We start from the raw sequence: 20,402 nt of genomic DNA, 5'->3' as shown, positions 1-20,402 counted from the left end.
GTACATACGATGTTACATCGGTAATGGTAAGATAACTAAATAGTAAGCCATAAAATGTTTGACTGAACAAACTACAGTAATCTGACACGTCTCCAGATTAATGTAGATACCATCTTATTTTCTAACAGGCAATCTTATTCGTTCTTTGATACAACCCACACTGTGATTGGTCTGACACGCGCACATGCATAACTTCCTCACTCACCGATCACGTAGCGCTCCCCCCCCGGGGGGGGGGAACTCCCTTATATGGGTTATATAGGTCTGTTCGGCCCCGAAGGGTATGGTTTTTCAGCCGTTTTGGTCATGAATAGGGTATCGATTTTAGCTGATTTTGGTCATAAATAGGGTACGGTTTTTGCACTCTAGCCTTGATATGGGTATGCTTTAAGAAGAAGCCACTTTTTCATCATTATCGAAAAGAAAATCAACAAAAGCCCTTCACAAATTTATATCTTTACGATAATTTAACATTGGTTTGAACTAGGGAGCTAATTATAACGCAGGTCTGAAACAGGGTTTTGATTTGAGGGTCAGGTCGTAAATAGGGTTTCGAATTTTTGGTCAGGTCATAAATAGGGTAAGGAATATCGCAGATTTTGGTCATAAATAGGGTAAGGGTTTTGGGAAGTGGGCCGCACACCCCCAACCAATTTTTCTGGGAGTACCCCCTCGGGAGTCCTTCCAGCCCCCAAGAGGAATTTTTGCTCAAAAATACTCAAGTTAAGAGAACTTTTCGCATTTTATACGAGTTGTAAGTTTACCCTTTTTACACAACACAACGCAACAACACCACTTCACCGAAAATTGAAAGAAAGAGAAAAAACCTCTCTGACACGTTGAAAGTCTGATTTAATTAAATTGCACTTTAACTTGGTGCCACACAGTCTTCAAAGAACATTTGAACAGTTTTCATACTTTTTACCTTTAAAAATATCGGACTGAAAAGAATGTCATAAAATGCCCATCAAATAAAAATATTAAACTGCTACTGCAGAGACGTAAAAACACTCTAGAAATGAAAGCTTTTTTGTTTAATATCCTGGGAACAATAGCCGATAACTTGTAAGCTCTAGTTGAATTTACTCCCATTGAAAAACAAAAGTGTCGAGTTACCATTTGTAACTAAAAATAGCAAACATCTCGTGGGAACAAGTGGTGACGATTCGTCAGCTCTAATTGAATTTACTACCTTGTGAAAAACAAGAGTGTCAAATTACCCATTGTAACTAAAAAATAAAAATATCTCGTTGTATTTGCATGCAATAAGAACAAAACAGTCGTTACCTGCACTTACTATTGTAAACGTTACAACTGCTTCAAATCTAAATAGTCTCGTCTCCTCTAAAACATGTCCTAAGAACTAGAACAGACGATTCGTGACCTCTAATTGAATTAACTCCTTGTGAAAAGCAAAACTATCAAGTTACCCTTTGTAATTAAAAATAAAAATATCTCTTGCCATTTGCCTACTACTCATGAACTGCTTCAAAACTCATGAGTCATCTCGTTCATAACTAGCCACCATTACACTGAAAATTATGCACTCTAAAACAACCCAATGTATGTATGTAACTGTCACACTCCCCTCCAAACCGGACTAAAAATCACAAACCGGCAACATACACGTCACTCTTTATTTTTCAATTACCAAAGTCCTTGTGTTTATACATACCTTGTGTTTCTCACGTACCATTTACCTTTACAACAAGAAATTTGATTGGCTGTTCATAGTAGATCCAATCTGATTGGTGTGACATACATACATCTCTCACTCACTCACTCACTCACTCACTCACCCATTGACCCGTCCATAACATACCCGATGCGCCGACTAAGAGGTATTTTTTTTACAAAAAAATAACTCAAAAATACTGGAATTCTACATATAAGCCTTAAGACACTTCCCAAAAGTGACTGTAAAAGATACAGTTAAAGGTATGACAGCTGTGGAGTATTAAGAACAGCACACAGGAATATAATGAGATCCATTCCCTACTGCAAAATTATGACATTGCAACATTCACAATGAAAAAATCCCCCTGGCATTAATGGTAAAAATAACACTTTGTGGATGAACACTTACAGCATGTAGGCTACCATTATAATTATATAATTATACTTCAATAATTGATGTGTTTTTTTTTTTCTCCACAAAGATTGTGGACTACGGGGACTGTTAATTACTGGGTGGCCCCATCAAATATATAATTTTGTCATTAAATTATGTCAAAAATTAATCAGTAAGCTATAAGTAAGGTATACCATCTACACATATTTTGCCTTCACTACATGTAGACAATTGAACACACTCGGAGGTTTTGATGCATATGTGCATTTGGTCAGCCAAATCCAAGATATGTTTAATTAAGACATCAGTAAAATTACAGCTAAATGGATAAAAAATATATCCTACATGCACCAAAGTTGAACACGTACCCCCTTAAAAAAATTGAAAAATAGGAACCGTGTATCCCCAAATGCAGTGGCACCAATGGAATCATCTCCGTGTAGAGCTTTCTCTGCATGCAGGGTCATTGATTGATGTAGAAAAAATAGTTCATGTTCATGTGCAAAAGGGGAATATGGAGGTGCTATAAACAATTTACCACGTTTCAAAAGAGTGTATGGATTTAGTATTTTGGAAAATTATGTTCCATACTTGCTGCTTCAGCAAGCCTAGTGTAATACTAATCATCCACTCGACATTTTAACAACAACAACAACAAAACCGAGGAAAACTACTTAAACACAATATGCATATCACTACACCTGAATCAAACGAAGGACGCCAGAAATGTTACAGAAAATTCGTTTAAGATTGATTATCATTCCAGTTAAAGCCAACAAATGCATTTAGAAGCCACAAAACGTCCAAAATCTCAAAGACTTGCGGTGTTCAAGTTTAATAATTATTCGCGCCAAAGCGTAATTTGAATATTATTTTTGCCGACGGCTTTGTAGTCCTTTTTTCGGCTGTAGCTTTACCAGTCTTTTAACAATAACCTTAAAAGAAATTAAGCCAAACATTTCACTAAACCCAATAAATTAGACAAACAAAACGAGGAAGTCTCCATAATTTGTAAACGCAGTATGCATGACAACAATTACAAGCGTCAAAAGCTGTCAAGGATAGCAAATCGATGGTTTTCCTTCTTCCAAAGGTAAACAGAAGAAGAAATTATAGCAGTCTACAAAGCGGCTGTCCTTACTAACACAAAGAAAAGTTCAAAACTCGCCTGGCAGTATTTACAAATACAGTTTTATTACTTTTAGACGTGAGGTTATCGGTATACGGCGAAAAACGACAGAAAACTAAACTTGTTTGTTTACAATAATTTATGCAACTTTATATTCAACAATGACCCTAGTCTTGTTTGAAATTTATCTAATTTCTCCCAGTATGGTTCCAAATCAGATAATCAGGGAGACTTTGAAACTCCTATTGAAGATATAAGCTTAACTTCTAAGCTTATCTCGCCGAAGCAACTACATAATTTTTATGGAAAATGCGAAAGTTTCTATGTAACAAAGTCGCTTACCACAATTTGGCAGTTCACTTCAGTTTGAATCCTATAGGCAAAAACTTTCCAGCAAAAGTTGCAAAGACTGAATTGATCTAATCTTTTCGATAGATCAATGCATCAACCACTTTTTTCCCGCTGTTTTTTCCTCTAAACACAAGAAACACGTTTGATTTCTCTTGTTGATCACCTGATGAAATCATGTGATTAGTACTTCTTGGACGGCTGCACATCTCGACGCGTGAAGTTCTGTAGTCTTCTGAGTAAATTTTTTGGGTATTCCAGCTCTTTTCTATAGCCGTCGTTCGCTTTGCCTCACGGCATTGTTCGGTATTATTTCATCTCCTTTCTCTAGCCCTCACTCGATCTAATTCACAGCATTGTTCAGTACTATCTCGCCTCCTTTCTAGCCCTGGCCCGCTCTTTCGCGATCTTCTTCGCCACTTCTTTGGCTGTTAATCCTTGCTCTCTGCCGTTCTCTTTCACGTTCTGCTTCAACTAAACCCTATCTTGAAAACGTTAGATCAACCCCTCCGATCGTTTGTTAACATAACAAATAGAACTAAGTTTCTTTTTTTTTTCACTGACTTTTCTGGAAACTCCCGGCCAGAACAGATGGCATTCCTTAGCTTTCCTGTGAGGGATACCTTGAGACGCCCCTCCCCCTCCCTCAGAGTCTGTATGGACGGCGTTCGCTCGCTTGCTCGCTCATACGCTGACGTCATAACCAAATTTTCTCTTGATGGGTTACCAATTTTATTTACCCATGGTGCTTTGCTGGCGCGCTTCGTGCGCTGAGGCTCCGCTAAAATGAAAGAAAATAAAGAGTATTGCTGTTGTTGTTCAGGAACAGGAGAGACCATTTTTAAGTGGTAAGGCTAAAAAATCTGGCCAATACTACTGGCCAATATTACTTTCAAGTGGTGAAATCCAAATTTTATCAATGTCATCTGAAGTCCTAGAAAATAAATCCCAGCAATAAAAGTGGTAGGGCTATAGCCCTGCCAGCCCCTCCCCCTTCGCAGTCCCTGTTGTTGTTAGTAATACTCCACTGATCTCATAAATGCAAGGATCTTCGATCAGTCTTAGAAGACTGACTCAGTAACACAAAGTGAAATGGAAAATAAAACATTAAATGAGGATCTTAGAATGTTTACCATCTTCACAATATAAATATGTTCTTCAAAGTATCTTACCCAATCACCCTAGATGCAATTATTTCGTCAGTTATAATCTCAAGGAAAACCCCAACAGACTAGTAGGGTCAACTAGAAGCCCAATTGCAATACTACACAGTATTAAAACAATTACTTGTCTGGAAAGTGAAATCCTTCAAATACAAAGTCTTCTTCGAGCCCTGGAGGCGGGAAGTGTGCTCATGTGCAACACACAGCACATGATGGCAGAACCACTCGCACTTCCTTTCCCAAAAGACCCCAGCACCACCTCGCCAACTGCCTGTAGGCTATGTGTCTATTTTTTTTTAGATGGCCCTTCGTAAGAATCTTGGTATTGTTGCTTGTACTGGTACCATGCTGTCTGTAGAACCCAGCGATTCAAACAAACGGCGTGGAACCCTGGATGCTGTGTGATGCAAATGGGAGGTTCAGCCAGTCCTTCTGCCTCAACAGCTTCATTGTTTTTGGCTATGACACAGTCCATTTCGGCACAACAAATGCACTCTACAACTCGATTTAGTCTCTGGCAACTTCCACACTTACACCTACAATTTCCAATCGAGATTTTAGCTTATGACCCAGAGCTTATGACCTATGCATATGAACGTACAAACACATTCCAGCTGAGAATTATTTCACACATCAATATTGTGGATATCTACGCATGAAAATACACGTAAAACAATTCCATCACAAAGACCATGACAAGATAACTTTGTTGTAAAGAGAACTCGCCACAAGAAGTAGATTGATCTCTTACCAGTCTGTGTTTTGCAGTTGTTCGAATTCTTCTTCATCGGACTTATTTGGGGAGTCCATGTCTGAGCTAGCCTCACTGTCGTAAGGCTCAAAGAGATACGGTTGCGTTCCTTGACAGTCTTCCCAGGTTGTGTCTTCTGTAGAATGTTCTTGAGAAGAAACAGAAGAAGAACTACACGAATCCCCTGATTCCATGCTAACTATAAACTTTGTGAAACAAGCAATGGCGCTAATCGAGTTCTCCTTTCTACGTCATTGATCATGTGCCTAAAAAGTCGTCCGTTTCACTTCTGGTCCTCGAATTGAGCGAAATTTTGCTTTTGTAGCGCAGTTTTCAGCCGCTAGAATTTATTTCTCCCGCTCTTTCTGTCTCTCATAAGTTTTTATAGTGCATATGCTACATTTTGAGCAAAAGTCGAAATATGGTGTAGAGTATCCCTTTAAGAATCACAGATATTCTGCTAGAAAACTTAATTGAAGATGCAATGTAGTGGGATGACAAGGAGAGCTCTTCCTCTACCACAAAAAGATCAGTTAAAAGCACTGTGCACTGTTAGTTAACAAGTGCTTGGTCGGAGAAGTTCCTCTATACTTTAAAGACTATTTCCTGTTACACTGCCAGAGCGACAACCAACATGTTTTTAACAGATGCACTAGATCGTCAATCACTGACATTATACTTCCCAAATTTCATTTAGATGTTGCTAAAAAGTCTTTTTATTATCATGGTGCATGCACATTTAATAGCCTTCCAACGAACATAAAGATTTTGCCACCTAAGGAAAGTTTCAAGGCTATCTCCAATTTTTTTTCTTAAGTTATTTTTTAGAACATTTTCAATTCGATATCCAATTTTTATGAGAACGCTATTACCTTTTTAAGCTTTTTAATTTTTTAAACATTTCAGCGTATCTTTTAAAGTAGTTAGTTTTTTATAGATATATATTATTTATACATGCTCTTTTTATTTTACGTTATACAGGGCCCCCGTTGATACCAGTCCTGCGACTGAAGGGGTCACCCTGTTTAAATATCGATTATTATTATTATTATTATTATTAGTTAAAAAGTCAGAACATCTCAAAAAACTTATGGAGGCAATCAACAACTGAGGTGTCACTTCCTCAATATGGGAGAAGAGAAATGCAGATGACAAGGGTAGTGGGACCTGGGACTGGACTAGCCTCATGGGGATGATAGGAAAAAGCTCTTAAGACAGTTTCCTAAGAGGCTAGCCAGTTACAACTGTTTACAGAAGAACACATGCCACATGGTCATTCAATTATGGAAGGTAGGTACAGTTTAAATTCTACACAATTTATCTGTTCATAAAGTAATCAATTGAGATAACATCACAGTCCAAGTAATCAATTCATCCCTATCAATTATTACATCCCAATTTAATGACAAGTTGGGCAATTAGCTGTTTTTACTTATCTGAATATTTTCTTGCCTTGATGTTCTGCCTTTAGGACTTTGCAGATCTGTACTTCAAATACATTTTGTCATGGGAGCCATTCTCTACAGAACTATTTTTTGACACTTCCATCTTCTAAAGTGGGTTGTGTTTTTTGTGTTTTGCTCAATGTTTAGATCATTTTCAGAGGACTGCATGTGAAGATAATTTAGGTGTTGAGGTTCATATTTAATGTTTGCAGCCCTACAGTCTCTATCATTTCCATTTTCATCTTTTACCAAGCTAGGTAAGAAAATTGCTTGAAAACTGCCCGGCTGGCCTGCCATTGTTAGCATTTTAAAAAAGGTGGTTCCAGCTAAAAACAGTCAATTCAAATTCTTAAATTAATAATAAAATACATCCAAAATACCTTTATCAAGTTGTTTTAGGCAGTCTTCGGGGGCAGCACGCTGTCTTACATAACTGCCATGGCACTGAGTGCCATTGAATACCAACTTGATGTCATTGCATCCAATGCCTTGGCTCCTTATGAAAGCCCGAAGGGCATCCTCTTGTCCACCTCGGTTTATAAACTGAAGCATCTCTCCAACTTTGAGAGCAAATGCCTCACCACAAGAGCACTTGTACAAAAAAAAGAGAAGACAGGTTTTTTTGCATTAATTGTTCTTTTGCAGCTGCTTAAGCTTGCAAACAGAAATTGTGATCATCTCCGTATTTCCACTTCAACGTGGTATATTAAGGTAATCGATCTAGACAACGCATGTATTTGATCACACCTTATCTGGGTTGGTGGCGGCTTGGACAGCTACCTCTTGATTTAAAATATATATAAAATAATTATTTTAGGTTGAATAAACAGAAAAAGGTGCAAACTTTTCTCGTAGGAGGTCTTTAATTCAGTGGACGTTTCGCCCATTCGGGCTTCTTCAACACTAAGAATATCAATACTCGGAATAAAATTTACAAAAATGAAAAAGCCTTAGATAAGTTACAAAACAATAACTTACAAAGAGAACAAAGAAATAAAAAAAATTTTACATAAGATTACATAAGAATTACGTAATAATAAAAATAGCAAAACGCCCGCTAAAAAGCAAATAAAATCAAATAAAATACAGCAGCAAGATGGTGTTAATTATAGCAAATCCTATTCCTGGAATTAAACTCGCACCTATTGTTGAGTCCATGAGGTGTGAGGGTGCATAATTGAGCACACCAAAAGGCCTCTCTTGTGAGCAAACGGTCATCAAAGCTATTACTATTGACACTAAGATTACACAACTGTTCAATTAAAAATTCTAAATCTGCCAGAGCATGAGGCTATTTGTTAAAATGAATAGCAACTTCACAAGTATGTTTTTTGGTGATCATAGAAGACTTGTGGTTGCGGAAACAAATTTTAAATTCGTTACTTGTGGAACCAACATATTGCACATTGCATTTCTTGCACGTAACCAAGTAGATGACATTTTTAGATTTACAATTAAGAATCTGCATAATAAGATACATCCTGCTAGTACTAGTGCTAGTAAAGCAATTGGATTCCTTTAAATAATTGCAACATAGATCACATTTGGCTGTGCATTTAAAGCAACCCTACTGATTATCAGGCGTGTGATGTTGCTCACGAGGCTTACTACTCAAGATTTCTTTGATGTTTTTAGTTCTATGAAAAGCAGGAATGATGGACCCTACGAGAAAAATTTTTCCAAGAGATGGTGAATCATAAATAAAGTGCTTGTATTTCCTAATAATTTTACCAATGCTGGGTAAGCGAGGGTTGAAATCAAGCACAAGTGGAAAAATTTGAAGCTGAAGCAATGTTTGTCTAGGAATAGACTGGGCTTTCTCAAACTGTTGTGAAACCGAATTCAGGTTATAACCCCGGTTATCTAGATAACCCTTATACTCAGAAGAGCATTCACTAAATGCCTCATCAGTAGAACAATTCCTTTGGATCCTGGTAGCTACTCCATAGGGAATGGCCCTCGTAACATGGGCAGGGCATGCGCTATTCTGTAGCAAGTAAATACGGTTATCCGTAGGTTTGGAGTAGATATCAGTCTGGATGAAACCGTCCACCAGATTGAGAGTAAGATCTAGTATGTTAAGTGAATTGGGAGATGAAACTAGAGTAAATTTAATGGTGGGTACAAAGAATTAATATAATGCGTAAACTCATCGAGTTTAGCAGGCCCTTGGGTCCAAAGATCAAAAATGTCATCCCTGTACCTCCACCACAGGTTGGGTTTAATTTCCCGTGATTTGGCTTTCTTATCAATAATTCCCATGGCTAGATCAGCATAACTGCATGCATTTTTGGGACCCATAGCCGTACCATGAATCTGAAGAAAGTTGTCATTTGCAAAAAACGAATTACTGTGCTTAAGACAAATTTGTACGGCCTCAACTATGCAATCAGTAGATGGAAATTTGTCTGAGAATCTACATTTGAATCATGTGGATCCAGAAATTTCAGATAACGACCAAAGTCAACAAAGAGAGGGATAAACATCGAGCTCAAGAAGCAAAACAAAAAACACTCAGTTAAATATTGATGTATACGGTAGTCTTCTTGAAGAAGAGCGACACCAGTCTCTGACGATACCAGACAAAATTATATTTTGAAATGAGCCAAAGCAAACCGAACTAGCAAAACATAAACATGATGTCAGTACCATGCAGACCAACATGTGTGTGACCTTTGACGTGACATTTGCTACACCCCAGTCAAACGGCCCTGCTCTATATAAAACTCTTCTATAGAAGGCCAAATTATTTATTGACTAGCTTGTGACAGCTCCTTCGCTAATTAGCAGTGGTCAGCGAAATTAAGGTTACTTCCCACTGTCAAGAGCGAAAAAAAATCATTTTTTCTTTTATTTGCCTAAATTGAAGTTTATCGTTTTATCTAACATTTACAGAAAAAAACTTAAAAATGTCAAAAATCACCAACATTGTTTAACAAAATTTGTTTCCAATAAAAGTTAATAAGCAATGAAGGTGTCATAATCTCATAAGTAGGTGACATCTCAGAGGAAATTTCGCAGGAAGCAGGTTCTTGTTTCATGTGATTTACATATTTTCTTTGTGCATTGCACGTTTGAGTTTCATGGAGAAATCTAAAACAGAAAGAAGTCCTTGGGTAAAATCAATGAAAAAACCAGGGCCAAAGAAGAGAAAAAGGAAAGGTTTTGGGGAAGAAAGGAAAAAAAGCCTCGCAGAAAGCGACAAAGGCTCTTGGTTCAGCCAAGCGCCTTTGTCACATCCCCTGGAACAATTTTTCTTATGTATGATAAAATGACCTCTGGGAACACATATTTGGCATCTTCAGGGCCAACTTCTTTTCTCTGAAGGAAAATTAACGAAGCAATAGCTTAAAATATGGCACATGCTCTTGCAAGGCAAACATTGGTAACCTAAAGCTAAACAAGAATAAGTTCTCAGTTCTCACCAAAAGTGCATGTGCCCACGTGCAATATTGTATGTAGCGTGTTCTGCGGGGTCCCTTTCCTCTCTTTGTACTCCGCGCCACGCTCGCGTCGAGGTTTCTTACAAAGAAGTCACCATTATACCTAAATTTTGTCAGACATAGATTTGGAAATGTGCTTTCCTTTGACTTAAAATAATTTGTAAATCAACAAAACACAACCTACCCCAAAGACCTCATTTCGGATATGAGAGCAGCCCGAATGTTCTCACTTGATTTGATTGATTCTCCTTTGGTTGACATGTTTCGTTTCTTGACGCGGGATTTCCCCTTGCCTTTGGCAACTTTACCCATTGCCAGGATTGCTTTTCTTTCGTCTTGCCGGTCAAAAGATCGAAAACGTGACTGTAATGCAACATTTTTCTCGGGACATTCTAACCCATCGTAGTTGACGCCAGGAGGTCCTGTTATGCCATTGGCATGCGGTTTCAAGAGGTGACATAATCTCCTGGGGCGGCACGAGTTGTTTACAAACCTTTTTGAGCGAAAATCTTGCGTTTGATTTCTCGTAGAATGTGTTGACTTTGAGCGAATTAACAGGGTATGTAGATTTCACAGATTTTTTGCAAAATTTGGCCAAAGCATTCCTTGGATAATAACAAACAAAACAGTGTCAGGAAATTATCATATTTGAAATATTTTTTCCCATGGTGACCATTTATGCAACGCATCTCGTATATTTTAAGCTTCTTCAACTTTGGAGTAGGATATCTTGGCAACCAATCAGAATATCAAAAAAGCCTCACGCCGTTTTGTTGATTGATGCCTGTTGAATAAGACTGTGCAGCCATTTTGCTCGTGCCATGGCATTCGATACCCAATTAATTCATGAGAACAACTCTCTGTTCTTTCACAGTTTACCGGCTGCTGACACTTCCCAAAGGAAAAAGTCACTTAAATTATACTTTTCTCAAAAACTACATTTATTAAGCTTTCTACCGATATATAGTTTGTTTAGGTTTTATTGAAACTGGCGCACGTACGAAATTTTTCCTGAAGGGCACCCGCGAAGGTGGGAAGTAACCTTAATTATTCAATCATCCGAGAAATGAAACTCCCCTTGAATCACTTTCGTCGCCTTCTACCTCTGTTTGGATATGGTCCTTTGGTATTACGCTGAACAAGAAACCTTTGGCAACAAAACTTACCACATTGTACACGACGTAACCCATGCACCTCATGGAAAAGTTTGTCATGGACCGAAAAACATTGTTCTTCAGGTGACCAATTTCTCCGTCTCTCTCTAGAAGAAGTTTTGAGTCTTCTTTGTTGGACATTGTCGTTGATGATTCTCCAGAGCTGCGACATTGGGGCTCGCATTGAGTTAAGGAATTGTTGAGGTCTCTGTCAAAGGTAGCCATGTGGACAAATGCACAGTCTGAGCTCAGAAGCACTGAAAAAAATTTATCCAATCCCACCTCTTTCATTGATGATCACATGAACATACGGACAACGTAAGTGGAGAATTTCACAGCAGTAATCACTATTGTTTAGCGGAAACTGACAATGCCAGGGCGATCCAGTAGCACATTTGTCCTATTGTTACGTCGAAGATTGAATATTTCTTCAAGAATTCCATGAACACATTTAGTTTGTTTTTTCGACTCAAAGATATGATGATTACTGGTAAGTGTCGCTTCATTATTGTGGGTAGAGACCGTGGATAAAGTCGCATTGTTAGAATGAAGAAAACGACAATAGGATCTTTTGTTCTGCAAACAGATAGTATTGAGTAGACCGCCTGCATAAAGCAGGGTTTGTACGGATCCTGGAAAACCTGGAAAGTCCTGGAATTTTATTGTGGCATTTTCCAGGACTGGAAAGTCCTGGAAAAGGGGTACTGGTCTTGGAAAGTTCTGGAAATCTGTTAAACTCAAGTAAAAAAAGTATGAAATGTATGGCAGACAGTAAGGAGAATTAACATTAAGATCTTGGGAATGAAAGGGTTAATGTGAATTTTAGAGTCCTGGAAAAATCAATCTGAGTCCTGAATTTGAGTGTATGGAGTAAAAGACTCATTCACGAAATGGAATTTTATTGCATTTGCAGTTTATTTGCTTCTTGTTTGGACCTGTTGCATTGTACCCGAGAAAACTGATGGTGTTACGCTGAAGGATAGGCAAGATGTTATAGAATACATCGAGGCACTGATGAAAGAGTATGCTAAACAGCCTCAGGACACAAAGTTTGACGGAATTATTCATCCCCCTTCCGCCATGAGTAATATGCCGAAGGTTTTTATCTGGTGTCCCGTCAGCCAGTACAATGTTATGATCACTTGTCCCTGTCACAATAAACAACTTTCATGTTGGAAGTGGACAGACGACCTTGTTAATCCAATCAGTGGGTACCACCCAAGAGTGGCCTATGGTCTTTTTGGTAATGTGCTCATCATACAACGTATATACTTGTGCAGACATGGTTGTTCCACACATGAAGAACGTGCATTGTCAGTCGAAATTTTAAAAAGCCTTCAACAGAAGGAAAAAAGCATTGCCACTAATTCTATCACACAGAAGTGCCTGTACCATTAGGCTTATGGACTATGTGAATAGCCGGTACTACAGGGATTAAATTTTCTACAAACGGCCAAAGGGATAGTGTTTCTAAACTTCAAAGAGTATTGTCGCCACAATTTAAAGTCAGCCGAAGAAGATGGACCGTGCAGAAATGGAAGTAATGATGACCATCCTCCCTTTAATAGAGATAATGTTCTCTTCAACTGGCCAAGCAATGACAACATAATGCATCTCTTTCTCAGGGATTTCGACCTAAAGAAGGAATTATACAGTAACTCTTTCAATAAAATTATGTCGACGCCTATATCAACAGATCACACATTCAAAGTAAGCAAAAACATTGGTTTTGCGAGGAAAGTGGAGGGGAAGTTTGTAAAACAGTTTGAGAACTGTTCTATTGCACTTAGTGATTCAGGGGAGGTAATGACTTGGTGTCTCACACGATTGACAGCATTAGCAGAAATCAAAGATTTTTTGTCTGGGCTAAAACAAAGGCTGGACAGGGATAATGTGCAATTGGCGCACGTATACGTTGATGACTGTTGTTGTGTTTGTGAGAAATATGTCTGTTTTTGGGTCTGTCAAAGTCCTCCTCAATCTGTTTCATGCATTTCGTAGGATTACAAGTGCAGCAAATAAACGTTCCGCACTTTATGCACAATTTTGCAAAGAGTTTGAACTGATTTTTAGGCAAGAGACGACCAAGGAAATACCAGATTGAAAAACACCCCTGACAGAATCAAAATCAAAGAAAACTTGGATGTATGTATCAATCGATGGGCCTACGTTAAAGAAGGACCAGTGACGCAGGTGACATTGTGTGCTAAAGCAAACTTGAGAATTGACATTAGAAAGGGATCCTTATCAAATATTACGCCTGGTGGTGGAATGAAATGAATACGTCCATCAGATTCTGAACCGTTCCCTTCTAGTAGGCTCAACCAGCATTTCAATTGAGCTGGCGACCGCAATTCTGACAATTTTATTTTTTCCCATGAATACCAAGAAAAAAACAGATGTTTTTGGAGATGCTCATCTTCAACTAGGAGTTCCTTTAGAATGGATAAATGGAAGTGAAAAACAGGGTAACAACGGTGAAGAAAGTACAGAGCCCATCAAAAAAGCAAGCCAGTGTAATAGCACTATTCTGGAAAATAAAGGAAATGAAGTTGCATCCCAAAGCACAGGCGGGCTGGTCCTAGTTTGTGACAACGTTGAAGAAATGTTGCAAGTAGAGGTAGCTAACGTTTTAATCACACAATGTCTCAGCACATTTGAGGTCTTGCAAAACATAAATGTGAAGTCTTTGTTGAGATCATTTGATGCTTTTGATTTACCCTATGCCGTCGATCCTAAGTTTGTGAAAGTGTTAGGTTCAGTGTGCTTGGATTTGTCACCCACCTCAGATGTAGCAGGAGCTCACCAAAGGCAATTAAAAAGAAATGTAGCAGCATTTGATCTGGAAATAGATGAGGTTGTTGGTGATGGAGACTGTGCTTTCACAAGCATCATAAAGCAACTCCACAAGGTGGTTCCAACCATGACTGAAGATGCTCAGGCTCATGTATGCTCTCTTGGTTTGTTACAATTTGAAACAGAGGACACCTTCGCTCTGCGTCAAGTGTTTGTTGACCAAATGCTTGAACCTGATGGAGAACTGCGTGAATTTATCAGAAAGAGCAATCCTGAAATTTTTAAAGGAATATTGAGGAATTTAGATGTCTGGGATTTTTCAACAATGAACTGGGAGACGTCGTAATGAAAACCGTTTCCCCCATTCTGCGAAACCCAACAGTAGTTGTTTCTTCCAGTGAGTCGGCTTATTGCATTCCATTTGTGCCACCTGATCCTGTTCTGAAAGAGCCATTGTATGTTGCTTTCACAAGTTGTGGTCCTGGCCATTATGATTCTACAGATTCTGTGTCAGTAGCTGGTAAGTTTCCAACCGAACCACTTCTTTTTTCTTGATTTTGTCAGTCGGCTTGATTTGAGCATAGTAACTGAACCCTATTACAGTTAGAAGGGGCGGTCAGTATTTCTCGTACAAGAAAGGAGATTATTAATTTGTTCGTACATGCTCACATTTACCTAGAAACTTGAGCTTTAGTAATTAACTTACAGAGGGCGGGGAAAATGGCAAATGTACTAAAATTGCTGAAAACACATGTGCAGTGCAATGCAATGAGCGTTTTGTTTCATCAAAATACCATCAAAACAAACTATGGTAAATTCAACATTCACTTTGCAGCTGTAAAAGTTTGGAATCACCTTGACGAAAGCATTAAACACCTCCCCCTTAAAACATTTAAAAACAAAGTCAAGCTAAACATCTTACAGTCTTACTGTTCATAAGTTTTTAACTGGTATTTGTTTATTTATTTTATTTATTTATTTTTTATTTATCTATTTGTTTATTCATTTCTAACACATGTTCACTATAATTGGTACTTGTTCAAAATAGTTGGGACTAATTGGTGTTGGTGGTTATTTCTTGTTATCACATATTAGAGCCAATCGGGATCATGCATTTTTATGGCCCACAGAGTCAATAATGTTATCTGCTAACAGGGCAATTATAACCAATGAGTGGTTTGTTATTCAATAACGATAAAAGAGAATAACAACTTTGTGTTAGTGGATAATATTAGTCAATTCCACCAATAACACACTCATAGCATGCAAACACCTGCACAACCTTAGAAGATGCTGAAAACTTCGAATTTAGAGCAAAAGCAAAAGGGTGATAAGCTTTAGATGTAACCATTCAGAAGTTTGACATGATGCTTTGGTAACATTATTTTGAATCATAAATATCATCCTGTTCATTCAATGTTTTTTTTTCGATTTTTAATAAACCTGTTCTGTTGAAACGAAAGCTTTTTCAATTAGCGAAGATATCGCTGGGAAAATAAAGTCCGTAGCTAAGAGAAAAGAATTATCATGCTCTGGCTGTCAAGCGCGGCCGGAAAGGCAAGATCTTATCAGATGACGCATTTCAAACATTCCTGTATGCAGTGCTATTACATAAACTTGACTTGTCTTCGGTTGTCTTTCTTCTAATCAATCTATTTGCTGTGCATTAAAACTATGCAACTTTTTATATTTGCGATGAGCAACTGGAATTATGTTGGATACGGTAATGATGAGTCTGAAAAAAATCTGTCGAAAGCTGTGTTTGTTTCGCTACCCACAACGTTAATATATAAGCATATCATGTTACATTGGGGAGGTAACAATAAAGCATGTATGTATGTATGTATGTATGTATGTACGCATGTTTGGAACAACAGATCATTGAACAAGCTCAAGAGATCATCGAGCCAGCCATTGGAGACCAATTAGAGACTTGTTAGTTGATAACAGGATAATGGTTTCCTCGTTAGTGGATAACATTAGAAACGACCAATAGCGCTAAAGGAACACATCACGAGACACCAGATTTTGTCCTTGAAGTGCAACATAAACTTCCATCGAAATTATCTGCCCTTGATTTTCAATGTTTGGCTGGCACCGATTTTTGCAGTTAAAACATTAGGTTTGTATCACCCATAAATGTAATAAGAACCATAAATGTAATACCAACTATAAACGTAATAAAAATTAACCATAAATGTAATAACTTTTAACCATAAATGTAATAAAACCACTAACCATAAATGTGATAAAATTTGGCCATAAATGTAATAAACTGGCTATGACTTCCAAATCAAGGGGCTACAAACTTGTCATTCTCTTTGTGCACTTCTTACTTCAGGACACGGCCTCTTGCATCAAGTTAGTATTTTAATTAACCCAGAGAACAAAACCGAAGAAGTTATAATTATGGTCTGCGAACATTAAGGAAGTACCCAAGTATGATTAGAAAGTTTATATACCAGAGCGTTTGAAGTACTGGTGGTTGATGATATTCCATCCATTTGAAAGAGATCGAGGTTCTCTTTAAGTCAAGACAAATTCAGTCAAACATCACTTTATAAGGAATATGCCTGTTTTAATTTTTCAAACTTTCCCATATATCCACCCAGATTTGCAAACTTGTGTTCTCCGTTTCTGCGTGCCCATGCTTTCCTGCTGATGTTTTTCGGTGTCAAGCAAGGTGGTAGGGTGGGGAAGGGGGAGGGGGAGTGGGTTGGATGTTCCTTATTGGAGCCAGAACAATCGACAGAGATAGGACTCTTGGACTAGAACTGCTGACTTGCAGGTTGGTTGGGTGGAGCAGGTGATCCAAGTTCTATACTTTTGTATTACTGAAATGTTTTTTGAACAGAGAAAATATGCTAGACATCCCTTGAGGCACATGGGAAACACAAGGGTAAAAAACTAAACAACATTCTATAGAACAAAACTTGGTTTATTACAACGTCAACACAATAGCGGTAACTAATTATTAAAGATATTGTGTAAAGAGTCAGGTTTGCATTGTCGTTATACCTGTTATTGTTGATCGCGAATATATAAAATAACCTTAACATATGTGGAAAACAGTCTTTTACATTTCCTAAAAAACCTAGTGCTTTCGTTCAATGTCCTGGAAAGTACAAGGCAAGTAGCTTTCAATAGCTACTTCTTTCCTTTTTTTTCCTACTTCTTTCCTTTATTCCAAAAGATGGCTGTTACATACATCCATGTTGCAACGCCAGTGAAAAGAACATTTATCCAAGCATTTATCCACTGAGGACTGTTTATGATTTCTTTTAACGCCAACACAAGTCCGCTACCTCTTCCATACTGCTTAAGAATCTGTCTCATGCTGTGGAGACCAGGGTACATGTCTCTGTTAGTGCTTATTTTCGGTAGTCTTCTAATGTATCGAGAAACTAATCTTTTGAATTTGGTTGATGTGTGGCTTAGGGCATCATATGTATTAACAATTGTTCGATTATGTCCTGTCAAGGATAGGTTTACTATCATATCAAGGATCTCCTCTGGCAGCGATTCCAGTTTAACTTCCTCCGCAACTTCTTCGCCTTGTTTTTCTTTTTCTTGTTGTTCTTCTTCATGTCATTCTTCTTGCTGTTGTACTTGTTTTTCTCATTGTTGTTTTTGTGATTCTTCTTGTGGTTCTGTTTTTTCGTCGCTTTCTTGATTAACTCCATTATTAGCGACCAAGCAGACATAGTGGATACCTTCATCCTCAGAAAAATGGCCCAGGAAAATCCAAGCCACAGGTTCACAGTTCTGAGGACTAATGACAGTTCTTCCCCCAGGACCAAGACTAGAAATTACAATTATCTCTACGAGGTAAAGGTTAGCCATGGCTTTAAGAGTTAACTGATTGCCGTATGTCGAATTTTGTGCCGTTGTATTGAGATATTCAGACCATGGCATTGCGGCGAATAGCTCTAGAGGACTTCCATCCATGGCATTGGGATTGTCTGATAAATATTGAATGACCTCATGCCGAAGTGTTTCATTTGACCTGTAGATGCTGACATCTTGCAAAGCATGAGCTACAGCTGCAAACTGGCAGTTACCATCTCCAGCAGGATTAAACGAAATATCAAAGCCCTGATCCCAAAATGCTTCATGGTTGTCCTTGCGTTCAAGAGGAATATAAAATTTTTTGCAATGACTTGATAGGTGCTCCTTTCTATTTAGATTCTTTCCCTTGTTCTTTAGCCTTTCCTTAGCAAGATCTTTTTTGCGTTTTTCTTTTTCGGCTGTTAAACTTGTAATATCTCCCACTGATATTCAAGTACACTGATGGCTTTTTGTCGTTGGATTCTCAAACCATATTTTGTATTTTGCAATTCGTAAATTTCTTTTAATGATTTTTCCTTCTACTACAAAACGACGTTTTGGCGCAGTCCGACTTTTTTTGGAAAACGGAAAACGGATCAACAGTTTCTCCAACAGGGTATTTTGAGGGAGGATTGTTTTTCATTCTTCGTTGGATGTATTGTTCATCCCAAACCTTGTCTGCTGCCTTCGCTTTGGCTCTTATTTTTGTAGTTTGATCACTTTGTTTTGTAAAATCATTGTCCTTTGGTAAAACACTTGCACTTTTGGATGAGCTGCTCTCTTTGCCGCAAAAGCCCCAAGGGAATCTCTGTGTTACTGCATTTGTCTCTCTTTCGTAAAAACTTTGAATGGAGACTGACTACCGAGGACATCCACTGGCTCTTCATTGAGGATTTTCTGGTACTCTCTTAGCTGAGAAACCCAGTTCACTCAAACTTTTTACATATGTCCAAGGTCATACATAATTTTCTTGTGCAATGTGCGGTGTGATCTTTCTACTTTGCCCTGTGATTGGGGATGGTACGGTGAGCTTCTTATAATCTTCACTTCCAGCTTCCGACACAACTGTTCAACTGCCTTCTTGAACTCTCCTCCATTGTCACATTGCAAAACCTTTGGTGGGCCAACCTCACAGTAAAGTTCTTGAAGCTCTTTTGCCACCTGCTTGCTCCCCTTTCCAGTAAGCGGGCGTAGCCATATGTGCTGACTAAAAATGTCCTGTACTGCAAGATGTACCGAAATGTTTTTCAGTGCAATTTTGCTGCCGTACGCTGCATGTCTACAAGGTCAATTTGATGGCGTACCTAAAAGGAAAAATAAAAAGTGGTGTCAGGAGCTATTTTGCCTTGACGCAAAAGATGAGGATGTGATGTTTGAATGTCTGTCAATTTTTAACTGTTAAATGTTTTGAAATCGATGCGGTTTCGCTGTTTACAGCCATTTACGTGACTAATGAAACGGTATTGTTTTGAAAACGCTCCATGATCTCAATTGGCACTGTAAACAAAAGGGGTTACCACATTGAAAGCAATGCGGTTAGAAGTGACATTTAACTTGCAAGTTTGGACATGTTCTTGTTTGGTCAGCATAATTTATCTTCATATATCTGAACTCGTTCACACTAAAAATTCAGAAATACTTGGAACATTCATGTTAAATAAAAGTTATAACTTACTTGCAAATTTTCTAGCAGGTCTACAATTTGATAACTCTTCGGAAGAAAAGACTTTCCAACTTTTTCAAATTTGACCCGGAGACTACCAAAATTTTCCAAGTTTATCTGAAAACGTCCGAAGATTTCCGAAGTTGGCCCAAAGAATTCAGAAGCTTTCCGAGCTTCAACCAAAGTCTTTCGAAGATCTCCGACGTTAGACTGAAGAGTTTTAGTGGTTTCTGAAGTAGGCACGAACGGATCAGTGTTGATATATACAAAGCTCACCGTTACCGCGTTCTGATTGGTTGATCGCAATTTTGTTGAGTATACTATAACCTTCTTGTACAATTTGCAATTAAGAGGCACTTGTGATGATTTGAAAGTTCTCAAAATTGAACAAGCCTTAAGGCGAGTGCAATTTTGAGAACAGTTCAAAACAATCACGAATGGTATGTGAAGGTCGTGGAGTGATTTCCTACACAAATTTTTCCGCCAAATGGAGGCAATTGTTTATTTATCCAATGCGAGCTTATAAAAATACTTTTTATGTGGACTTTGCATGAAAATCAAAACGAAACCAAAAAATCTTTTGGTCACAGTGGTCGACAGGCTACAGGTCT

General features: G+C 38.2%; 1 protein-coding gene and 1 pseudogene across 1 annotated transcript; one reads left to right on the top strand and one right to left on the bottom strand.

The window, feature by feature from the left end:
* Positions 1-7,924: 7,924 nt before the first annotated feature.
* Positions 7,925-11,729, bottom strand: LOC149099754 (uncharacterized; annotated as a pseudogene).
* Positions 11,730-12,971: 1,242 nt separating this feature from the next.
* LOC110059736 (uncharacterized) lies at positions 12,972-14,856 on the top strand. Its single transcript, XM_089278130.1, has one exon. The coding sequence runs from the start codon at positions 13,882-13,884 to the stop codon at positions 14,644-14,646; it is 765 nt and encodes a 254-aa protein (XP_089134256.1). The 5' UTR covers positions 12,972-13,881; the 3' UTR covers positions 14,647-14,856.
* Positions 14,857-20,402: the final 5,546 nt, after the last annotated feature.

The sequence above is a fragment of the Orbicella faveolata genome, unplaced genomic scaffold, assembly GCF_042242905.1.
Source record: "Orbicella faveolata isolate gen_17 unplaced genomic scaffold, um_ofav_v1 contig_46, whole genome shotgun sequence".
NCBI classification, from domain to species: domain Eukaryota; kingdom Metazoa; phylum Cnidaria; class Anthozoa; order Scleractinia; family Merulinidae; genus Orbicella; species Orbicella faveolata.
Note: the sequence above shows the minus strand (reverse complement) of the source record. Positions and strands in the feature narration are given on the sequence as shown.

What these genes read in the sequence shown, in the direction of transcription:
- LOC110059736 (XM_089278130.1), top strand. Translation starts at nt 13,882, where the DNA reads ATGAATACCAAGAAAAAAACAGATGTTTTTGGAGATGCTCATCTTCAA.